Raw genomic sequence first — 25,346 nt, forward strand, 5'->3', positions numbered from 1 at the left:
CTTGGGCACCAAATTCTAGTGTGGGTTTTTTTTTAATTAAAGATGTATGCTGTACATTCTGCCACAGAAAACGAATAGTTCAAAGAAATTACTGAAAGCCCAAATATTGCCATGGCATTCATATCCAAGATGACATTCATGTCACTGTATATAAACTTCTGACCACAACTGTAGATAGATAGATAGATAAGAAAGAAAGAAAGAAAGAAAGAAAGAAAGAAAAAGAATGCACATTTGAATGAAAATTTGTTCCGCTGGCGTACGTCTATATAAGTGCTGCATATAACTGTTGCACATAGTCCGGTAAACAAAAATGTCAAATTATACGATTAAATACTTTACATTTCAAATAAAAAATAAACTTCAATAAAATATATTGCGCAATGACGGATTTATAACAGCATGTAGAATATTGCACATATTTTGGATCGTGAGGTTCTTGTCCAGATATATATGGTAGGGGATTATTTAGAGTTCAGGAGTCTGATGGCTTGGGGGAAGACACTGTTACAGAACCTGGTTGTTCTGCTCCGGATACTGCGGAACCTCTGACCAGAGGGCAGCAGGGAGAACCGTCTGTAATGCAGATAGGTGGGGTCTTTTTATAATGTTCTGAGCCCTGGTCAGAAAGCGTTCGACTGCAATGTCTTAGATGGAAGGCTGAGACGTCCTGATGATCTTTTCTGCTATCCTCACCACTATTTGCACAATCTTCTAGTCTGAGGCTGTGCAGTCCCCAAACCAGACAGAGATGCAGCTGGTCAGTACACACTCTATAGAAGCTATATGGTGCTCCTATAGAAGCTCCTATATAAATGGGTCTTGGTCTCTAGATGCCGGAGGATTTTTATTAAAGCGCCATTACTAACAGTGGTGACCTAAAAGTTTATACAACCAGCCTTGAACTAAAAGAAACACTAATCAAGGTGAGAAAATTACATGTAAACCTCTTTGAATCATACCAAAATGCTATGACTCTCAAAGATGATATTGAAAATCAGCTTAATTTAAAAATCAGTGCCAACATTAAAAACACAATTTTGTGTATTACATCAAGGTTAGACCTAAGAATACTGGAAGTCATTCCTTCAAGTCACATGACTTTGTCCAGTGCTGATTTTGTTCATTTAAAAAAAGGCTTGGAAATGTGATATCGCTCTTGCTCATCAAGCTTTAAACTGGAGAGACCACTTCTGCCCACATGAGAATAAGCACTGTCCGCTCCTACGTGATCCATGAGATTGTAGACCTGCCAACCGATTAGCTTTTTTCTGTTGGAGCACAGAATTAACCTTTGGAGTACTCCGGTATAAGTTATCACTCTAAACATGTGCCAGAAGGGTCTTTTTTTTTTTGTCCCCCTTAATAAAAACAACAGATGACTCCATCAGAATCTAGAATGGTTAACAGTTGATATAAACTCTGATATTAACTGACACTCCCTGGAATCCCAGCCTCCTTTCCTCTATCTCACTTTAATAGTCTCTCTACTTGATTCCATTTTCTCACTTGAAAAATGCATTGATGCCCTCGTTTTCCCTCAAGGCAAATGGAGTAAGTTTTGAGTTCATTAATGTTAAATAAAATCTATAAGCCTGTATTTCCCTTAGTTAACTTTAGACATATAGTTAGCTATTAAAGCGCTGTTAGTAATGGCGCTTTAATTCAGTTAGTGATTTTAATAGTTAATGTCAAGGAAAAACTCCCTGAGATGACACAAGGAAGAAAATTTCAGAGGATCCAGACTCAAAATAGTGAATTTATAAATTGCTACTTCTCCACGGTTATATTTAATATAGTCAGGCAGTATGTTCAGCATGTACCTCAGGGTATTTATGGTTTATTGGGGACTGAAAATTCAGTAATGTTTCCAAATTTCACCTCAGGGATGATCCATCCATCCATCCATCCAATGGTTGTATGCTTTTTCAATGAGACACATCATTGTGAAATTAACAGAAATCCTTCTATACTAAATTATACTGGTTTATACCTATAAAGTATATTTGCATAGTGATGCAAAGCGGGGGGATTCCATTGGAGTATGGTGATGTGCTGATGTTATCACTTCTGTGGGCTTCAAGGGTTACAAAATACTATTTCCCTTGTCATATCTAGTACTCTGTCTTCTATAGTCTGAGGAAATGCACATACTTCTATTAAAAATGTTACCCAGATTATATACTATTCAAAAAAAGTAGGGGATATTGGATTTACAAGTAGAATGAAATGCAGATCATGAGGTCAGGAAGGAAACAAATGACAGAAAAACATTAAGGAAACATGTGTCAATTTATTCAAAACCCTGTGTACAGTCAGTAAAGGACAGATTCTCCAGAATAAGGGTCAACACAAACACAGGGTCACACAGCAAATTTACCACCATTTTGAAACCGAATCATTTTGAACCCTCGGCGTGGCATACTCCTAACGAGACGTCCCAGGTCATTTTGGGGAATGTTATTCCATTCCTGTTGCAATGCTGCAGCAAGTTCTTGGACATTGGCAGGAGGTTGTTGACGTTGGCGTAGCCGCTGTCCAAGCATGTCCCGGACATGCTCGATGGGGGAAAGGTCCGGACTGAGTGCTGGCCATGGTAATCTGGTGATATTCTGCTGCTGGAGGTAATCTGTAATGATCCTGGCCCTATGACATCTGGCATTGTCATCTTGGAAAATGAAACGGCGGCCATAACGACTTGCAAACGGCACAACATGGGGTGCCAAGATGTTGTCCCGGTAGTACTGGCCTGTGACACGTCCAGCAACAACATGCAAGTCTGTTCTGCCGGCAGCAGTGATGCCTCCCCACACCATTACAGAGCCACCCCCATACGGATCATGTCTAATGACGTTAACGTCATGGAAACGTTCGTTACGTCGGCACCAAACCCTCCTGCGTCTGTCCAGGAAGTCCACAGTGAACCTCGACTCATCTGAGAACATTACGTGGTTCCATCGGCGATTATCCCAGCGTTGATGATGACGACACCATTGGAGTCTGGCCCTAATGTGACGATCCCTCAAACAGGGAATGACACGAGGACGTCGGGCGTGTAAGTGAAATCTGTGCAGTCGATTCCTGATGGTCTGGCCACTCACTACCAAGCCAGTATCCCTTCGAAGTTGAGACCTTATCTGATTTGCTGTTACCATACGATTTCTCAAGGCAATAGTGCGAATGAATCTGTCCTGAGCCTGAGTTGTTGCCCTTGGTCGACCGGATCTTGGTCTATCCTGAACAGACCCTGTAGCACGATGTCTGGACCATAATCTGCTGATGACAGACTGGGAAACATTCAATGCTCTTGCCACAACGACCTGTCTTGTGCCAACCTGTAGCATGCCAAGGGCACGTAACCTCTCATCCTGTGTTAGACGGCGCATGGTCTCTGTTTAATTAACGACTTCAACCACTGATAATCTGATGCTTTCTCTTCAAAATCTTCCTTTGGAGTGGCTCTAACCTTCCAATTCAGAGTCATGCAAATTTGTGGCACGACCCCCTTGATCATCAGTAGCATCCCGTGCTGATCATGAGAGTGTCATTGATGTGTTTGGATGATGAATTTCTTTGGAAATGCTTCCTCAGTAAGGAACTATACAACATGCTTTCGTATCCCTTTGTATATGTGAAAATATGGATCTCAAAATAAAATATCCCCTACTTTTTTTGAATAGTATATAAATAGTTTGCAACAGAAACAAATGAAAAACGCTTTGTCAGTTTGGATACAACCCCAATTCAAAAAAAAAAAGGTGAGACACTGTAAAATGTAAACAAAAACAGAATGTGATGATTTGCAAATCATGGAAACCATATATTTCATTGAAATTAGTGCAAAGATAACATGTCATGTTGAAACTGAGATTTTATTGTTTTTTTTTTTTTTTTAAATATATGGTCCTTTTGAAATTAATGCCAGCAATGTGTTTCAAAAAAAGCTGGGACAGGAGCATGTTTACCACTGTGTTGCATCAACCCTACTTTTAACAACCCTTTGTAAATGTTTGGGAACTGAGGAGACCAATTATTGTAGTTTTGAAAATGAAATGTTGTCTCATTCTTGCCTGATATACAATTTGAGTTGCTCAACAGTTCTGGGTCTCCTTTGTCATAATACACCAAACCTTTTCAATGTGAAACAGGACTGGACTGCAGGCAGGCCAGTTTAGCACCTGGATTCTTTTACTATGGAGTCATGCCGTTGTAATACATGCAGAATGTGCTTTGGCATTGTCTTGCTGAAATAAGCAAAGCCTTCCTGGAAATAAACGTCATCTGGATGCTCCAAAATCTGTACATTTTTATTTGGAATTGGGGTTGTAATTTCTCAGGCTGGTGTCTTTTAATAAAATGATAAAATTGATAATAAGCAGTAGGGGTTTGGTGCAGTGTGGATTGGGTGGCAGTCGAAGGCAGGGGCCTCGACGACCTGATCCCCGGACACAGCGGCTGGCTGTTGGGACATGGAATGTCACTTCGCTGGGGGGGAAGGAGCCTGAGCTTGTGCGGGAGGTTGAGAGGTACCGGCTAGAGATAGTCGGGCTCACCTCCACGCACAGCTTGGGCTCTGGAACCCAGCTCCTCGAGAGGGGCTGGACTTTCCACTTCTCTGGAGTCGCCCGTGGTGAGCGGCGGCGGGCTGGTGTGGGCTTCCTTATAGCTCCCCAGCTCAGCCGCCATGTGTTGGAGTTTACCCCAGTGAACGAGAGGGTCGCCTCTCTGCGCCTCTGGATTGGGGAGAGGGCTCTTGCTGTTGTTTGTGCCTACGGGCCAAATAGCAGTATAGAGTATCCGGCCTTCTTGGAGTCCCTGGGAGAGGTACTGAGGGGTGCTCAGACTGGGGACTCCATTGTGCTACTGGGGGACTTCAATGCTCACGTGGGCGACGACAGTGACACCTGGAGGGGCGTGGTTGGGAGGAACGGCCTCCCCGATCTGAACCCGAGTGGTGTTTTGTTATTGGACTTCTGTGCTAGTCACAGTTTGTCCATAACGAACACCATGTTCGAGCATAGGGGTGTCCATAAGTGCACGTGGCACCAGGACACCTTAGGTCGGAGGTCGATGATCGACTTTGTAGTCGTGTCATCTGATCTCCGACCCTATGTCTTGGACACTCGGGTGAAGAGAGGGGCTGAGTTGTCAACTGATCACCACCTGGTGGTGAGTTGGATCCGCTGGCGGAGGAGGAAGCTGGACAGACCTGGCAGGCCCAAACGTATGGTGAGGGTCTGCTGGGAACGTCTGGCCGAGCACTCTGTTGGGGAGGTCTTTAACTCCCACCTCCGGGAGAGCTTTTCCCAGCTTCCGAGGGAGGCGGGGGACATTGAGTCTGAGTGGACCATGTTCTCTACCTCCATTGTGGATGCAGCTGTTCGGAGCTGTGGCCGCAAGGTCTCCGGTGCCTGTCGTGGCGGCAATCCCCGAACCCGGTGGTGGACACCGGAAGTAAGGGATGCCGTCAAGCTGAAGAAGGAGTCCTATCGGGCCATGTTGACCTCCGGGACTCCTGAGGCAGCCGACGGGTATCGGCAGGCCAGGCGTGCTGCAGCTCGGGCAGTTGCGGAGGCAAAAACTCGGAACTGGGAGGAGTTCGGGGAGGCCATGGAGAAGGACTATCGGTCGGCCTCGAAGAAATTCTGGCAAACCGTCCGGCGCCTCAGGAGGGGGAAGCAGTACTCTGCCAACACTGTTTACAGTGCGGGTGGGGAGCTGTTGACCTCGACTGGGGACATTGTCGGGCGGTGGAAGGAATACTTTGAGGATCTCCTCAATCCCACCGTCATGTCTTCCACTGAGGAGACTGAGGCTGATGACTCAGAGGTGGACTCGTCCATTACCCAAGCCGAAGTCACTGAGGTGGTTTGCAAGCTCCTCGGTGGCAAGGCACCGGGGGTGGATGAGATCCGCCCTGAGTATCTCAAGTCTCTGGATGTTGTGGGGCTGTCTTGGTTGACACGCCTCTGCAACATCGCGTGGCGGTCGGGGACAGTGCCTCTGGAGTGGCAGACTGGGGTGGTGGTCCCTCTTTTTAAGAAAGGGGACTGGAGAGTGTGCTCCAATTATAGGGGAATCACACTTCTCAGCCTCCCAGGGAAAGTTTACTCCAGGGTACTGGAGAGGAGAATTCGACCAATAGTCGAACCTCGGATCCAGGAGGAACAATGCGGTTTTCGTCCTGGTCGCGGAACACTGGACCAGCTCTATACCCTTCATAGGGTGCTCGAGGGTTCATGGGAGTTTGCCCAACCAGTCCACATGTGCTTTGTGGATCTGGAGAAGGCATTCGACCGTGTCCCCCGTGGTATTCTGTGGGGGGTGCTTCGGGAGTATGGGGTTTGGGGCTCTTTGCTAAGGGCTGTCCGGTCCCTGTACGAACGGAGCAGGAGTCTGGTTTGCATTGCCGGCAGTAAGTCAGACCTGTTCCCAGTGCATGTTGGACTCCGTCAGGGCTGCCCTTTGTCACCGGTTCTGTTCATAATTTTTATGGACAGAATTTCTAGGCGCAGCCAGGGGCCGGAAGGAATCCTGTTTGGGAACCACAGGATTTCATCTCTGCTTTTTGCGGATGATGTTGTCCTGTTGGCTTCTTCAAACCAGGACCTTCAGCATGCACTGGGGCAGTTTGCAGTGGAGTGTGAAGCGGCTGGGATGAGAATCAGCACCTCCAAGTCCGAGGCCATGGTTCTCGACCGGAAAAGGGTGGCTTGCCCTCTCCAGGTTGGTGGAGAAGTCCTGCCTCAAGTGGAGGAGTTTAAGTATCTCGGGATCTTGTTCACGAGTGAGGGAAGGATGGAGCGTGAGATCAACAGGCGGATCGGTGCAGCCTCCGCAGTGATGCGGTCGCTTTACCGGTCCGTCGTGGTGAAGAAGGAGCTGAGCCAAAAGGCGAAGCTCTCAATTTACCGGTCGATCTACGTTCCGACTCTCACCTATGGTCATGAGCTTTGGGTAATGACAGAAAGAACAAGATCGCGGATACAAGCGGCTGAAATGAGTTTCCTTCGCAGGGTGGCTGGGCGCTCCCTTAGAGATAGGGTGAGAAGCACAGTCACTCGGGAGGAGCTCGGAGTAGAGCCGCTGCTCCTCCACATCGAGAGGAACCAGCTGAGGTGGCTCGGGCATCTTTTTCGGATGCCTCCTGGACGCCTCCCTGGGGAGGTGTTCCAGGCATGTCCCCCCGGGAGGAGGCCCCGGGGAAGACCCAGGACACGCTGGAGGGACTATGTCTCTCGGCTGGCCTGGGAACGCCTCGGTGTTCTTCCCGAGGAGCTGGCCGAGGTGTCTGGGGAAAGGGAAGTTTGGGCTTCCATGCTTAGACTGCTGCCTCCGCGACCCGGTCCTGGATAAGCGGAAGAAGACGAGACGATAAAATTGATAATGTTCTTGCATAAATGAACAGTATGTGCGAGATCTGATTACTGCATAGATCAGATTATTTCCTGTTGTTTATTTGATTCATTTAATTCTTGAAAAGTTGCTACCCATGTTAACAGTGCTGTTTCAAGAATAAAACAGCCACCTTGACTTGATATGATCACTTGGTGGTTTTGTTTTGATGATCTCAACACCTGTTACTGTCATTTATTATTGGCACTAACCCATTTATTGTGTCACACATACATACACACATCACAAACACATTCATCCTTCAGTGCCAGGAACCCAAGAAAACAATATACACACACACACACACACACACACACACACACACACACACACGTATTCAAACACACACACAGGAGGTGTTCTACTCATGTTGTGAAGTGTGTGAATATTTAATCTGACTGTTGTTTTTCAGGTGTGAAACAGTAGCACATGGTCTCTGCTCACTCCTCTCTAGGATCACTGACTCATGCACTAAGTGGGACAAAATGTCTGATTATCTAACCCTAATGCTAATACAGTGGTGTTTGAAAGTTTATGAACCCTTTAGAATTTTCTATATTTCTGCATAAATATGACCTAAAATGTCATTGGATTTTCACACAAGTCCTAAAAGTAGATGAAGAATCCCAGTTAAACAAATGCTGATAAGATGAAAATATTATACTTGGTTATTTATGTATTAAGGAAATTGAGCCTCAATACATATCACTGAGTGGCAAAAGTATGTGAGCCTCTAGTATTAGCAGTTAATTTGAGGGTGAAATTAGAGTCAGGTGTTTTTCAATCAATGGGGTGACTCATCAGATGTGAGCAGGTGCCCTGTTTTATTTATAGAACAGGGCTCTACCAAAGTCTGATCTTCAGAACACAGGTTTGTGTAAGTGCATCATGGCACAAACAAAGGAGCTTCCTGAGGACCTCAGATAAAGAGTTATTGATGCTCATCAGGCTGGAAAAAGTTGCAAAACAATCTCTAAAGTGTTTGGATTCCACCTATTTACAGTCAGACAGGACATTTAGGATCATTGTTACCCTTCCCAGGAGTGGTTGAGCAACAAAAATCACTCCAAGAATAAGGCACGTAATAGTCCGTAAGGTCACAAGTCATGTTCTCTTCTGTTCTGTGAATATTTTGTTCTCCATGTTCTACAATCCCAATTCCAAAAAAGTTGGGACAAAGTACAAATTGTAAATAAAAACGGAATGCAATAATTTACAAATCTCAAAAACTGATATTGTATTCACAATAGAACATAGACAACATATCAAATGTCGAAAGTGAGACATTTTGAAATTTCATTTCAGGTATTGGCTCATTTGAAATTTCATGACAGCAACACATCTCAAAAAAGTTGGGACAGGAGCAATAAGAGGCTGGAAAAGTCAAAGGTACAAAAAAGGAACAGCTGAAGGACCAAATTGCAACTCATTAGGTCAATTGGCAATAGGTCATTAACATGACTGGGTATAAAAAGAGCGTCTTGGAGTGGCAGCGGCTCTCAGAAGTAAAGATGGGAAGAGGATCACCAATCCCCCTAATTCTGCGCCAACAAATAGTGGAGCAATATCAGAAAGGAGTTCGACAGTGTAAAATTGCAAAGAGTTTGAACATATCATCATCTACAGTGCATATCATCATCAAAAGATTCAGAGAATCTGGAAGAATCTCTGTGCGTAAGGGTCAAGGCCGGAAAACCATACTGGGTGCCCGTGATCTTCGGGCCCTTAGACGGCACTGCATCACATACAGGCATGCTTCTGTATTGGAAATCACAAAATGGGCTCAGGAATATTTCCAGAGAACATTATCTGTGAACACAATTCACCGTGCCAGCCGCCGTTGCCAACTAAAACTCTATAGTTCAAAGAAGAAGCCGTATCTAAACATGATCCAGAAGCATAGACGTCTTCTCTGGGCCAAGGCTCATTTAAAATGGACTGTGGCAAAGTGGAAAACTGTTCTTTGGTCAGACGAATCAAAATTTGAAGTTCTTTATGGAAATCAGGGACGCCGTGTCATTTGAGCTAAAGAAGAGAAGGACGACCCAAGTTGTCATCAGCGCTCAGTTCAGAAGCCTGCATCTCTGATGGTATGGGGTTGCATTAGTGCGTGTGGCATGGGCAGCTTACACATCTGGAAAGACACCCTCAATGCTGAAAGGTATATCCAGGTTCTAGAGCAATATATGCTCCCATCCAGACGACGTCTCTTTCAGGGAAGACCTTGCATTTTCCAACATGACAATGCCAAACCACATACTGCATCAATTACAGCATCATGGCTGCGTAGAAGAAGGGTCCGGGTACTGAACTGGCCAGCCTGCAGTCCAGACCTTTCACCCATAGAAAACATTTGGCGCATCATAAAACGGAAGATATGACAACAAAGACCTAAGACAGTTGAGCAACTAGAATCCTACATTAGACAAGAATGGGTTAACATTCCTATCCCTAAACTTGAGCAACTTGTCTCCTCAGTCCCCAGACGTTTACAGACTGTTGTAAAGAGAAAAGGGGATGTCTCACAGTGGTAAACATGGCCTTGTCCCAACTTTTTTGAGCTGTGTTGTTGTCATGAAATTTAAAATGACCTAATTTTTCTCTTTAAATGATACATTTTCTCAGTTTAAACATTTGATATGTCATCTATGTTCTGTTCTGAATAAAATATGGAATTTTGAAACTTCCACTTCATTGCATTCTGTTTTTATTTACAATTTGTACTTTGCCCCAACTTTTTTGGAATCGGGGTTGTATCTTAATGTACACTATCTTGTCATATTCTATTCTCTCCTAAGTTATTCTGTTCTAGTCTATTCTTTGAATCCTGGGTATGACTTTAAACTGCGACTGGTGGTGAGTCTCAAGTCCAGGAGGACTTGAGTATTGGGGAAAGTGGAATTACCCCTTAATCACCATTGCTCCTAGGTCTGCTCTGACCTGGAGTGATTGCGCCTGCCTGGGTTCCAGCTATGGGTTAAATAGTACATCACCAGTAAGGCGCTGGCAGCAGGGCACTTTTCGGTGCAATGTGGCAGATGAACCCAACAGGGTTAATGGTATACCACCAGATGGCATGCGGAAGAGCCACTCAAATGGCCAGTGGAGGGCATCGCTTGGCAAGTCAGTTGTCACTGCGGGGCAACTTCCATACCCGTCAGGTCTGTGGCACTTTTGTGCACCACTTGGCAACAGGTCTGGAGATCCAGAGAGACAACACGATGGGGGCATGACATTGTTTTGTCTTACCTTACTGTGCAAGGCGCTTTGTTAGGAGAGCAGAACAGTATGCGAGAACTGACGGCCAGATATTCCATGGTGGCTCGGCTGGGCCGTTCATGCCGCCGCTGTGGGCGACTCTGTTGCTCTGGTGCGGGCCTCGCGGCCCATCTGCGTGTGTGTACATCCTAATGAAGCAGTCATTATCGCTATCAATGGACAGCCGACGAAGGTCACAAAGGAACCCAGGGTAATGCCTATGTAACTAAAGGGCTCTCTCACATTTGTTAATGTTCATGAGTCCACCATCAGGAGATCACTGAACAACAATGCTGTGCATGGCAGGGTTGCTCTCCAAAAAGAAAAAAAAAATTGTGGCTGTATGAGACCAAAATAGAAAGTTTTGGCTTTATGTTTGGAGAAAGGAACACTCTGCATTCCAGCATAAGATTCTTATCCCATCTGTGAAACATGGTGGTGGTTCAGGCCTGTTTTGCTGCATCTGGGCCAGGGTGGCTTACCATCATTGATGGAACAATGAATTCTGAATTATAGCAGTGAATTCTAAAGGAAAATATCAGAACATCTATCAGTGAACTGAATCTCAAGAGAAAGTGGGTGATGATATGATATGATTCTAAGCACGCAAGTTGTTCCATCAAATAATGGTTAAAGAAGAATTAATGTTCATGCTAAAAGTTAATGTTTTGGAATGGCCAAGTCAAAGCTTTGACCTTTATCCAATAGAAATGTTGTGTGAGCAGTTCATGTCAGGAAACCCAACAACATCCCAATTCATCTCTGTTCATCCCTGTACAGAGTTGAAGCTGTTCTGTACAGAGGAATGAGCTACAATTCCTCCAGACTGATGTGCAGGATGATCATCAGTTACCACAAACATTTAGGTGCAGTTATTGCTGCACAAGGGGGTCACACCAGATACTGAAAGCAAAGGTTCGTATACTTTTGCCACTCACAGGTCTGTAATATTGGATCCTTTTCTTCAATAAGTATATTTTTGTCCCATTTGTTTAATTCGGTTTCTTTATCTACTTGTAGGACTTCTGTGAAAACCTGATGATGTTTGAGGTCATATTTATGCAGCAATATAGAAAATTCTAAAGGGTTCACAAACTTTCAAGCACCACTGTAGTCAGTTGTTCATTTGTTATAGGAATGACCATAATTTACATATTCAAGTACTTTTGCGACCATATCAGCTATATATCCTTTCTGCATTTTTAAATTAGTCTTTCAACATTGAATGACATTGAACATTGTACTTTTCTTCCCCCACTACAGTAACAAGTCTAGTAAAGAAGAGGCTGTGCTACAACGTAAAACGGCAGCTAGTGCTCCTCCTCCACCCAGTGAAGAGCAGATCTCCAGCAGCTCTGAGGATGACTCTGAGGAAGATCGAGAAGACGAAGCCACCGCTTCTCAGCGTTACACGCCAATCAAGCTCACGGAGTCCAGAGACAATGTCTACATTCAAGAGGTAGGGGCCTTCCCCTTGTTCACCAGATAGCTCATATGAACAAAAAACAAATACCGGTATGTGCCTCCTTGGAAAGTGTCCTTGAATCAGCCCTAGTTTCTCTCTAAGCTGCATCTCCGTTTCCAGTGAAGCCATTTTATGTACACCTCCCTCTGCGTTCCCTCTAGATGATCACACTCTATCTAGTTCTCTCTGGGGTGTTTTTATGCACTCAATTTCTGAACTTAATTGCAAGTTTAAATCTCTGTGCAAATCAATGGCAGTTATACTGATAATACACTGATATTCAGAATACAACCCAACTTACTTTTACTAACCTCCTGAGAATGATGTTGCTGTAATATGATGCTATAATACACCAACATACTATATATTATTATACTATGTACTATATATTATTATTATATATTATTATAGTATATTATGTAGCATCAGTATCATATACTGATGTATTCTAGGGGGCGGAACGGTGGTGCAGTGGTTAGCACTTGCCTCACAGCAAAAGGTTCTAGGTTCGAACCTCATGGCTGACAGGGGCCTTTCTGTGTGGAGTTTGCATGTTTTCCCCGTATCTGCATGGGTTTCCTCCGGGTGCTCCGGTTTCAGATGCAGATGAGGTAAAATACCTGGCCACTGCGGTAGCACAAGCCAATGCAAATAAATAAGTGTGTGTGTGTGTCTGTGTGTGTGTGTGTGTGTGTGTGTGTGTTACCATCATGCAAAGACACTGACACACATGCACATGCCTTCTTTTTTTGCCTATTTTTCACTTTCTCTCCGTGAGTGCGCATCCCACATAGGTGACTCAAGCTTTTTTTTTTTTTTTTATGTTGCCATACCAACAAGGCTGTCTGGCTGTATACTTGTTTTCATGGAAGGATCAAGAGGAGGGGAACAGATAGAAAGAACAAGGATTTCTTCATCAGATTCCAATTAATCATCATTTTCTGTTTTGGTACCTTTTCTGTGGTGTTCCGCTTAGTGTTGTGTTCTTTTGTTTAGTGTTAATACTAATCACAAAAATTTTCCTTTGACTAATTTGTATATCAGTTTGTGTTGACTGCTGTAAGAAAATGGGTTGGGACACCCCCCACCCCCCAAAAAAAGCAGCACACCAGCTTTAGAGTGCACTCTGTGTGTGGGCACGTGTCTGTCTGTTTTCTGTTTCTTCAAGAAACCGCTCAGTCTCCAGAACTGATTTGAATAACATCTGACAGTGTATGACATCTGATCTGTCATACACTGTCAGATGTTATTCAAATCAGTTCTGGAGACTGAGCGGTTTCTTGAAGAAACAGTTGTCTTTTTAAGATTTTGACAGCAGCTGGTCCTAATCTAATCTAATCCTAATGCTTTCTTAGTAAGAACTTTCACTAATATAGGCTGCCGCTGTTCACCAGACCACTTGTTTTTCTTTCTTTTTTGGTCACATTTTTGCTAATAACATGGCTCCCCGTTTTTGTATCTTTTGTATTTTCCTACTGAGTGTGCTCAAGAGAAGGCACTTGATATTAGTTTGTACTAGTTCTTGGGAGGTGCATCTTGTATGTGTACAGACCTGGGACATATTAAAATATCAAAAACTTATGATGTAGCAGCTGAACCACAGGCTTTTTGACACTGGATCTGATGCAGAGCAAATTCAGTAAAAGCATCAGCTACCATCTCCCTCTAAAGTAGGCCTTTTTTGCTCACTCAGAGCCTTTTCTATGTGTGTGTGTGTGTGTGTGTGTGTGTGTGTGTGTGTGTGTGTGTGTGTGTGTGTGTGTGTGTGTGTGTGTGTGTCAGTTGCTCTTGCCCAGGTGCCTTGGTAGTAATCAAAGACACAGGAACTTATGTGGCATTAGTTACATCTACAATACCTTTTCTGTGTTGTTTTGTTTCAGCAACTAAATGAGACAAAGAAACTAATGATATATGTGAATTTTTTTTCTGCACATTTTTTTACAGCTATATATTTTCCCTGATTTGTTTAATTAGAAAACAATAAATGCAAAATAAATATCCAAAGCCTGCTTCATTAAATGAAACGTGATTAATCATTAATAGTGTGTAGAATTGACTCCAAAGCTTTGGGGTTGAATTGTAGTTTTCGATGCCTGGAATCATTTAATCAACGACTTATTATAATTATTTATTTATTTATTTATTTATTTTCTTATTGGGATTTTCAATACAAACTGAAAGCAGAATGGTGACTTGATGACTAGACACTGAAGATACATTGAAAAAAAATGGATCAGTGAAGCATTTATTAATGTTACTGGATCAAAAAAGCAAAACAACATACAGTTGATTGAATATTTGAATTCGCTAACCTGCTACCCCAAACATGAAATACTGTAACAAAAATGTTCATCTTGTACAATAATAATTTATTTAAGACCATGTTCATTCCGTCTCAGAAATATTTTGGCCAATGTTTTCCAATTTCTTTTTGGCAACATTAATATGACCATAAATGTGTGATTTAGCTGGATAAGATAGGACAGCTCAGTGCATAGTGGATAAGCAACACGGTTGAACCAGGGACATGTTTCTCACAATCCAACCAAAGAATGATTATAAATCAAAATGATGCACACACAAAAGCACACTTTATTTCATGAGACCAACTGTGTGGTGTAACGTAAAAAAAAAAAAGTTTGTACTATTTTCTCTGCAAAGTACTCTACCAATTCCAATCAAATTTCCACCAAATGTTAAATCTTCTATTATAGATTTTGTTGGTTAGTTGTTGTAGCCTAATTTAGTTATGAACACTTTGAAGCAAACATTTTTTTTCAGTTCATGTGTTATGAGACAAAATCTAAAAAAAGACATCTAGCAAGTCCTGGTTTTTTTTATCTATGTACCCATCTTCCTGTACTTATCAGTCTTTGCGAACGTCTATAAGGATTCATGAAGAAGAGTTTTACCCATTATCCTGTTCTTCAGTACTGTTTCAAATTGAGAAACAATTCTTCTTCCAAAACATTCTTCCGTGCAGGTCTGTAAGAATAATATCTTACTCTCAGCATCAAATTAGTACATATATCTTATTTTCCTCTTCTATATGAATAAGGCATGGCCTTATTTTTCATGGTTGTGATTTTGGAAAGCATATCAGCTTATGTGCTTCATCTGGAAGCCATATAAAATTAATCACCTCGGCCTGAGTTACGAAAAGAAATTCAGAATTTATCAAATATTTAAACCTCAGAATCATTTCCTGACTTCCACAATGACTTCATATGTGTCTTTTCAGCTGCTGGAGAGAGTATGTCTGCATATGCTAGTGATCAGAAAATTTTAGGCATATAGCATTGAAATGTGCAGTATAAAAAAGGCATATAAACATAATCTGGTGAATATCATGATGCATATTAATTGATTCATACCAATGAGGGAAAGACAACACACACATGTATTTCTATATTTTTGCATGTTGTAATGAGGATTTTTACAAGTAATTGTGTTTCTCTGCAGTCTCTGTGTATTGAGAGGACTGGGCTTGTGTGTTGCACTGCAGCTTCAGGAGATGTAGTTGTAAGGAGCTCAAGCAAACTGTTTTGTATGATTGTTGGTTTAGTCAAGTTTTAGAATTACATTTGCATATAATGAATTTAAAGCTTGTTTTACACCAAAAGCATCTCGTACATTGGGATGTGGTGGAGGTTTAGTCAATATAACGTCCATATCATACTGTAAATAATAGGTCAGGAAAGGTCAGGTCATGCATTACTGCTGTATATGATCACTTGAAGTTTGTTAATTCAATCAGATTTTTACATCTCAGCCCTGTGGTAAGTAGAACTTTCATGGAGTTTGGATTTTATACAAACCAGAGTGCATATGCTGCTACAGTTGTTTGTCTTTCGGTTTCCAAAGATGACCATGTCCACTGGTTAGGTTGAAGTTGATCTGCTGTGGACCCGAAAATGGCTGATAAGACCAATCCGGGCTAGGAACCCGTAGGCTGATAATGGCTGATAAATGGCTGATAAGACCAATCCGGGCTAGGAACCACAGGTAGGGCATCAGTGGGTAGGTGGGTGGAGTGCGGGGGATGCTGGATGCTCTTGTCTTGCAAAGTTGCTACTTCTCAACAGCCATGGAGGTTGCTCAACAGCTCTTCTGCTGCTTTAGCTCCTTGCCAAATGAGACCGCACCAGGCTAACCAGGCTGCCAGAGACTCCCAGGACTCTGTCAATTGAGAAGTCTTTCAGGGAGACTTTCAGATTGTCCTTGAAGCACTTTCTCTGGCCACTGACAGAGCGCTTGTGGTGACACTAGCAGGAGAGAGTGCTGCCCAGGTATGTGAAGCTGTCAACCGCCTGGAGTTTTTGACCCTTCACTGCAATGTTGGGCTCCTGGTAGGGTTTGCCTAGGGGTCAGATGTAGCATCACTTTGGTCTTTTGGATGCTGATGGTGAGGCCAAAGTTGTCACAGGCTGATGCAAAGCTGTCCACCTGAGACTGCATTTCTTGCTTGAAGCAGGCATTGAGAGCACAGTTGTCCACAAAGAGAAAGTCTTTGATAGCAGTTTCGGACACCTTGGTGACAGCCTTGAGTCTCCTGGGGTTGAAGAGCTCTCTGTTGTACCAGAATCTGATGGGTATATTGGCATCAGAGTCTCTGAAGGCATCCGTGAGCATGGCGGAGAACATCATGCTGAACAGCGTAGGTGCAAGGACACAGCCCTGCTTGACCCTGTTGGTCACTGGGAAGACCTCAGATGGATCACCATCATCCAGGACGCGGGCCATCGTGGAACTGATGCACGATGGAGATGAAGGTGTCCGGGCAGCCAAACTTGGATATGACCACAGTCTCTCCTGGCTGACAGTGGCAAAGGCCTTGGTCAGGTCCACGAAGGTGGTGTATAGGTCCTGATGCTGTTCCATGCACTTTTCCTGAAGCTGGCACATGGCAAAGATCACGTCCGCAGTCCCTCAACCTGCGCGGAAGCCACACTAGCTCTCAGGGAGGAGGCCTTGCTCAAGGTGCTGCAGCAAGCGGTTGAGCAGGACACGGACCAGGATCTTGCCGGCAATTGACAGGCGTGAGATTCCTTGATGGTTGTCGCCTGACTGCCGATTTCCCTTCTGCTTGTAGATGTGGACAATTGTGGCATCCTTGAACTCTTGTGGTAGCTGTTCCTTGCACCACATGGACTGGAAGCAGTCAGTCAGCTGACCAAGCAGTGCTAGGCCTCCTGTCTTGTAGATCTTGGCTGGGATGGCGTCTGGGTCGGGGGCTTTTCTGGTGGACATCTGCTTTATGGCCTTCTGGACCTCATCGTATGTAGGAGGGGCATCAAGGTCGGGGTTAGTCTCCACTTGAGGAAGGCGGGTGATGGCATTGTTGTTTATTGCTGACGGTTGGTTAAGCACACCGTTGAAGTGCTCTGCACATCTCTCCAGAATCAGCTTCTTGTCAGTGAGCATGGTAGACCTGTCTGCACTGAGAAGTGGGGATGATCCGGAGGATGGTGGTCTGTAGATAGCTTTGAGTGCATCGTAGAACCTCTTCATGTTGTGCCTGTCAGTGTAGCCCTGGAGCTCATCAGCCTTGGCACTGAGCCAGGAGTCTTGCATGGCATGGAGCTTGGCCTGGACTTTGCTGCGTATGTTGGTGAAGGTGGCCTTCTTCGCAGCACAGGAGGGGTTGATCTGGTGGACTCTGAACAGGTGGTGCTGCTTCTTCAGCAATGCTTGAATTTCGGCATCATTCTCATCAAACCGGTCCTGGTGGTTTCTGGTGGCCGGACTGAGGACCTCAAGGGCGGTGGTGTGAACTGTCTCTGAAGGGTGCCCACTGTTTGTCGATGCTGGCTTCATTGCTGGGGTTGTTGGAGAGCTTGCTATCCAGGGGACGCTGGAGCTCCTCTAATGTCTGGGTGGACTTGAGCTTGCTGACATTGAGCCTCTTCATGACCTTCTGGCCCTGGGGTCTCCTCTTGGGCTGAATGTGTCGGACCATTTTGGAGACAACGAGGCAGTGGTCGGTCCAGCAGTCTGCACCACACATGGCCTTTATCACTCTCATGTCACGCCTGTCCTTTGCCCTGATGATGACATAGTCAATGAGATGCCAGTGCTGAGAGTGAGGGTGCATCCATGACGTCTTGTTGTGGGTTGGTAGAAGGAACATGGTGATGGTCCGATCGTGTGAAGCGCAGGTCCTAAGCAGGAGGACTCTGTTGCACTTGCCCACTCCATGCTTCCCGATGACCCTGTCCCAGGCTTGGTGGTCAGTGCCAACACAAGTGTTGAAGTGTCCGAGGATGATAAGCTTCTTGGACTGTGGGACAGTAGCAATGAGGGCATCCAATTCCACATAGAACTTGTCCTTGGCCTCGTCAGGGTTGGACATGGTAGGAGTGTAGGCGCTGATTAGCATGGCGCTCTTCTTGTTCCTCAGTGGGAGCTTCATGGTCATTAGCTGGTCACTGAGGCCCTCAGGGATGCTGGCAAGCTTCAGCACGTGGTGGGTCTTGATGGCAAAGCCCACGCCAGCCTCACAATGGTCTTCGCTGCTGCGGCTACTCTGGAAGAAGGTGTAGCCACCTCCGATCTCCATCAGCTGGCCTGTGTCCCTGAAGCAAGTCTCACGGAGTGCTGCAATATTGATGTTGTAAGCGGGCAAGCTCTCTAGCCATGAGTGCAGTTCTCCTCTCAGGTCTATCAGCTGTGGTGTTGTCTAGCAAAGTGCGAGCATTCCAAGATGCAAGGGTGAATATAGTTTCCTTATGTTTCTTGACTTTCAGTCACAGTGATTGGATTCCTGCCAGCCGCAGCTAGCTAGTGAGGGTGAGGTGAAGCAGGCTATTTTTAGGGCACCTTTTCTAGCCCCATCTTCAGGCTTTGGCGGCAAGCAGAGTGATCCTTATGAGGGCTGCTCGGTCACTTGGGGCTGCCGGACTCCACTGCTGCTTCGGTCCAGTGGCCTGAGCTGCCTGTGTGCAAGTTCACGACTGCAGCTTGAGTGAGTCCTCACCTGCTGGCTTGCTGTTCCCCCATCGCCACAGGACTTTGGAAGTGCAGGTTAGTCCAGGAACATGACTTGTACGGGACTTGGATTATAGCGAGGGAGGGCTCCGCAGGACATCATTGTGTTCCCTTTTCTGGAGATTTTCACTCCTTAGGGTGCGTCTATTGTATCCAATAGATGGTGAGATTTTGTCCTATCCATCATCATTCTCCTTATCTGCAGGGCATCTATCCCCAACAGTCTCTCCAACCTCATCCAACTTGGGAGCGTTCGTCAAAAAGTATCTGTTTCCTGATGTCTCCGTTTTCCATCCTGCAGACATGCTCCAGGTATTTTAATCGCTAGTATAAGCAGAAGGACTTGATTGGTTTTGTCTCCGTAATGTGGTGTAGGTCTGCATTTGAGAGTTTGAATCTCCAATCCTGTTTATCATCATTCACATTTTCTTCTGAACACCAGCCTCACTCTCTCATCCCTGACTTTCTGGTCCAGTGGCGAGGTATGGCTGAAACGACTGGGGAAATTCTGGGATGCAGCGGGATGACCAGGACGACGTATGTGTCTCGCCATGCTCTGAGAAGCGCGTCCTGCAGCTGCGTTGCTGGATGTTGCCTTTTTTTTCCGTTGAACCATGACCGATGACGGTTGGATTTCTTCTGTACAGTCCACTGAGGATCCAGTCTTCACATGCTTGGGGTGACAAGCCTCGGGAATCACAGAGAGTCTGTGACTCGACAGCTACCCTCACCTTGTTTAGCTGGTCTGCTGAAGCCGTTGCCCAGGAGGTGGCGCACTGCCACATGCAAGCAGTACTAGGAGCCACAGGTAAGAGCTGAGTGCCAGGAGGGAACCAGTAGTGAATGAGCTGCCCTAACAGGGACACGGCAAGCCCCTCCACTGTAGGTGCTATCCTGTCTACCTGGCACCCACTGCTACGGTGCTGCTACAGTGAATATGCAATAATCAAAGTCTGTTTTATTTATTCAATTTGGAAACAGACATGGCTTTTCCTTTTTTACTGTACTTTTTTTAGACAGGTACCAGACAAGGACTAGTTATTTGCCTAATAAATGTTGACCAATAAATCATATTAATATCTATTTCTGAGTCTTCCTTTGAATCTGAAGCTCTTAACTTCACTGTTCGTAACCTTTGCTGTTTGGATTTCTTTTTCCCCTACAGGAGCAACAGCAGCAGCCTGCAAGGGAGCCGTATGGGTTGAACCTGTCTGCTTTACCCAGGGAAGAGGACCTTTGTATATATCACAGGTCAGATTTGCTAGGGGTGAATTATGGGTGAATTTGGTGTGGGACAGTGTACCTTTATGGATAGAAATATGCTACATAGATTCATAAATCTGAGATAATATTGTCTATATTGTTTTGCTGCACTGAATAAGGCTCTGAATACCAAACAGTAGTATTTCACATCTTATTTGAGTAGGAAATTTGAATTGTGTATATTTGTAGCACTCTTATGGGTAAGGTCAGAATTTGGTCAACAGCATGACTCCATGGACCCAACCTTCCTTTGCAGGTGTAATTAACTCAAGCTGGTAGTGGTGGTGGTGTAATGGTGTGGGGAATATTTTTGTTTGTCATACACTGCTAATTCCAGTCAAGCATTGTTTGAATGCCATGGTCTGTCTGAGATTGGATGCTGAGCACATGCAACCACAGTTTCAATTTACCCAACTTATAATGGCCACTTCCAGCCTGATAACTTCACAAAACACAAGTCATCTCAAATGTGGCTGTGGGTTCAGTGTACTTCACTGGCTTCCATTGTCACCAGATCTGAATCAGATTTGCCATGTGGTAGAATGGGAGAGTCACAGAACAAATGTGATGTAATCATGTCAACATGGACAGAATCTCATGACTTGTGGAATCCTCCTCCTACTTCCTTTAGAAGAGACCACATAGATTTATGACTTGCTGATTAACATTCCTCTTCTTTCCCCCATCTTTAAAAGGTCACATTACATGTACGGTAAGGCTGCCATGTGTGTCTTTTTGCACAGTGGATCTATGAGATTAGACCAGTTCTCCATTCCTATTATGTGCATTATGTCAATTGACAATATGTACTTTGACCACACATTTGAAATGAGTCATTATGGATGTTTAGGGAGGTTCTTAATTATGTAACCTTGTATTATAAGCTTATTTTGCACCCTGTGTATGTACTGTGTGCGTAAAATCAGTCCAGTGACGTGATGGTGGTTTAATGTTTGTACAGATTTTCTCACCTTGGACGGAACCAGCACAAAGTGGAAAGGAATGAGCAGTTAATGGACACCAAGAAATTTCTGGAAAATGTCATCAATCTGTAAGTCTTGTGTGTGTATATATACACCTACGTTTGTAAAATAGCACTTGATCCAACACATCATATTTTTTTGCATTCAAGGTATTACACAACTTAATGAAACAATGAGATACTAAAGTCACAATCAGACAATTTTATTAATACACTTTTGCTAAGGCCACAACTTAATCCATTGTTTGTTTGTTGTTCTACTCATGCACTACATATCTTCCAGGTTATAATATACAAGTAAGGAATTTTCAGTTTCTGCACTTATAACGTAGCTGCCAAAAAACATCCAATAGATAGTTTTCACATGATGTCACAGAGTTGGGGATTCCCTAGTGGAGGCCATCTTGCGGGTCAAGCTTACCGTACGGGTGACTGAGCACACATTGTAACGTGCGAGTACAAAGTCTTCAAAAGAACCCAAGCAGGCTATTTAAAGCTAGCAATGGTGCACACCTGTTGTATTCACGGCTGTCGTAATAGGTCAAATGATGAAGTCAAGCGGAGCTTTAATGGAATTCCCACTGTACGGGAGCACGAAGGCGAGCAAACAAACTCAGCATACAAAGGAGAAATCTATGGCTTGCGAGAATCAACCGCAAGGATTATCAGCCTTCCAAACACAGCAAAGTCTGCTCCGATCATTTTACAAGTGGTAAGTTGTTTAAATAAACAATCAATTGTGTTTGTTTGTTTTTGGAAACCAAAACATCATGTAAACAATCTCTGGAGAATGCCTAACTGGAACCGCTGAGTGTACGTTTACATTGTAATATACACTTAATATCGCTCGTTTGTCACGTTTCTATTTGAAACTTGTCACTTCATTCACGCAAGGGTCATGTTTGAAAAACATTTTAGGTCTATTCTGTATGATTTGATTTGTGTTTGGGATGCAAACAGCGCGCCTTTTGGCGGATGCCGCCTGAATCGCGCAGATCCGATTTTTTTTTTTTGGCGGGGGTGGGGGGGCGCGTTGGAGTGTCTGATTATAATTTCAAAGTAAATTCTATATTAAAATTACTAAATAAGCAAATCCGTTACAGTCCATGAAACAGGAAGTATAAGGATGAGAAAAAAACAGTTTAAATCGGAAAGCTGCACACATTTGCGCAGTCCTGCACACCGCTCGGGCTGCGCAAATGTGCGCAGCTTTCCGATTTAAACTGTTTTTTTTCTCATCCTTATACTTCCTGTTTCATGGACTGTAACGGATTTGCTTATTTAGTAGTTTCAATACAGAATTTACTTTGAAATTATAATCAGACACTCCAACGCCCCCCCCCCCCCCCCAAAAAAAAAAATCGGATCTGCGCGATTCAGGCGGCATCCACCAAAAGGCACGCTGTGAATATATAAAGTTGTATATATCAGACAGCCTTTAAAGTTTGATGAAGTCAGTTTCAGGCTTTGGAGCAGGCTTTGGCAGTTTCAGGCTTTGGCAGCCCTGCATAGTCACTTGAAAATGCATCTTTGTCCACTTCGTAGGGGTCAATTCCCCCAATCAAGGCCAGTTTGGCTGCATACTGTTGTCGTGAGATGTCGTCTAATGTATCTATATACTTCTTTTTGCTTGATTTTGCCGACATTGATCTTTATTTTAGAAAACTGACTATATAACTTCATAAATTCGTCCGAGATAACGTAGCCAGTAGTGGCGATGGTCCGTTTTGTTTGCCCTGCAAGATGGCGGCTGGGGGGCGTTCCCCGGAATGCCGTGACGTCAGTGAAAACTATCTATAGGGATAAAATACAAAATTACACAACATGCATGAACAATAAAGGCACTAAAGTGTTATTTTTCCATATTCCCCCATTTTAAAGTACTGAAATTTTGATTGAAGTGGTTTGCAACATATTTTGAAGTTGAAAAATAAACATTGGTTTAGCGTTATGTTTATTGTCCTGCTGTAAGCTAGAGTGCTGTCTAGTGAGTGTTGAGGCCTTGAAATGTACACTAATTAGACTAATTTGCTTTTGGTATGTTCTTATTTTTTATACTATACTGCAACCCCATTATAACAAACTCCTTTTACTACGAACTTCACATAATAATGAACTAAGTTTGTGTCCCCTGGTTTTAATGACAATGAGTCAGTGTCTTCAAAAAAACATCACTAATGCCATAAAACAAAGGCTTAACTAGCCTTGCTTAGGTGTCAATTAGGTGTTTGTTTGCATGTTCTCCCCGTGTTTGCGTGGGTTTCCTCTGAGTGCTCCGGTTTCCCCCACAGTTCAAAGACATGCAGTTAGGTTAACACAGGACAGCCTTGGGCTGAAGTGCCCAAGAGTGGCGGCGCGTACGTACGCAGCGGCTTTGCTCTCCTGTGATGAACTAAATTTCGTTGAACATTTGTGCAGTGACAATAAAGGTACTCTCTCTCTCTCTTAAAAGGACTTTATTTTATGAGCTAAAAGCAGTTTTCCTCAGGTCTTTACTCCGTAAATGTTGTCATGGGTGCTTGTAAACATAAGATACTCTCCAGCTGTAATTGCTGGAAGAGTTTTATTTTTAAAACGTGCTGGCAAACATCAAAATCATTGATTTTTGATCAGAGTCGCGAAACAGGCAATGGTCAAGGGAGGCACAGATAGGATATCAAAGGCAGAGACAAAAGGCAAAATACAAAACTGAGTCTGAAACCAGAATATCAACACAGTGCTACAAAAGGCTTGGTAACTTCAGACACTTGGTATGGTGTGTATACTTTGCAAAGTCTGTGTGTAGTGAGAGTAAGAGTGCATGGTAATTGGTCTTAATGGTGCTCTGTGCGTGTACATAAGTAGTGCATGGACATGACACCATCAAAGACAAACTTCATATCCTGGACCATCTAAAGTGTGGTGAGAAAGCAACGAATTTGTCTAAAGAATATGGTGTCCTGAAAAATTCAGTTTCAACTTTTAAAGAAAAACAGCTCTGAGACTTCATCCATAACTGCAATTAATATGATGTGCTGAAAAGAAAGATGTGTCAAGCAAACGATGGCAAGTTTAACTTTTTTCCTTTAATTGAGTGACTTATTTCCTTTATTTCAGAAATATGTAAGTGAATTAAACATAAATATAAATTAAAACAGTTGGTCTTGTTTTACATAAGAGTGAGTGTTTGGTGTGACAAGTGGGTCCTTTTCAGTATAACAAAACATTTGGACGTCCCCCAAGGAGTTTGTTATAGCAGGGTTGCAGTGTACAATGGTGCTTGAAAGTTTGTGAACCCTTTGGAATTTTCTATATTTCTGCATAAATATGACCTAAAACATCATTTAGGACTTGTGTGAAAATCTGATGTAGATAAAGAGAACTCAGTTAAACAAATGAGACAAAAAATTATACTTGGTCATTTATTTATTAAGGAAAATGATCCAATATTACATGTCTGTGAGTGGCAAAAGTATGTGAACCTTTGCTTTCTGTATCTGGTGTGACCCCCTTGTGCAGCAATAACTGCAACTAAACGTTTCCGGTAACTGTTGATCAGTCCTGCACACCGGTTTGGAGGAATTTTAGCCCATTCCTCCATACAGAACAGCTTCAACTCTGGGATGTTGCTGGGTTTCCTCACATGAACTGCTCGCTTCACGTCCTTCCGCAACATTTCAATTGGATTAAAGTCAGGACTTTGACTTGGCCATTCCAAAACATTAACTTTATTCTTCTTTAACCATTCTTTGGTAGAACGACTTGTGTGCTTAGGGTAGTTGTCTTGCTGCATGACCCACCTTCTCTTGAGATTCAGTTCATGGACCAGATGTCCTGACATTTTCCTTTAGGTATATTTCAGAATTCATTGTTCCGTCAATGGTGGCAAGCCGTCCTGGCCCAGATGCAGCAAAACAGGCCCAAACCATAATACTACCACCACCATGTTTCACAGATGGGATCAGGTTCTTATGCTGGAATGCAGTGGTTTCCTTTCTCCAAACATAATGCTTCTCA

At 43.7% G+C, this 25,346-nt stretch overlaps 1 protein-coding gene across 3 annotated transcripts in view; it reads left to right on the top strand.

Annotated features, from left to right (window-relative positions):
- Positions 1-25,346, top strand: part of fig4a (FIG4 phosphoinositide 5-phosphatase a) — a 111,463-nt gene that overhangs the window by 74,952 nt on the left and 11,165 nt on the right. For 2 of the 3 annotated variants that reach the window (XM_060914056.1, XM_060914057.1), the window contains exons 21-23: positions 11,917-12,112; positions 20,271-20,356; positions 21,330-21,419. In XM_060914056.1, coding sequence (XP_060770039.1) covers positions 11,917-12,112; positions 20,271-20,356; positions 21,330-21,419 — 372 coding nt within the window. Of the gene's footprint in view, positions 1-11,433; positions 11,619-11,916; positions 12,113-20,270; positions 20,357-21,329; positions 21,420-25,346 lie in introns of those variants that run through there. The other variant, XM_060914059.1, reaches the window with a different exon arrangement.

The sequence above is a fragment of the Neoarius graeffei genome, chromosome 2 (genome assembly GCF_027579695.1).
Source record: "Neoarius graeffei isolate fNeoGra1 chromosome 2, fNeoGra1.pri, whole genome shotgun sequence".
Classification (NCBI taxonomy): Eukaryota; Metazoa; Chordata; class Actinopteri; order Siluriformes; family Ariidae; genus Neoarius; species Neoarius graeffei.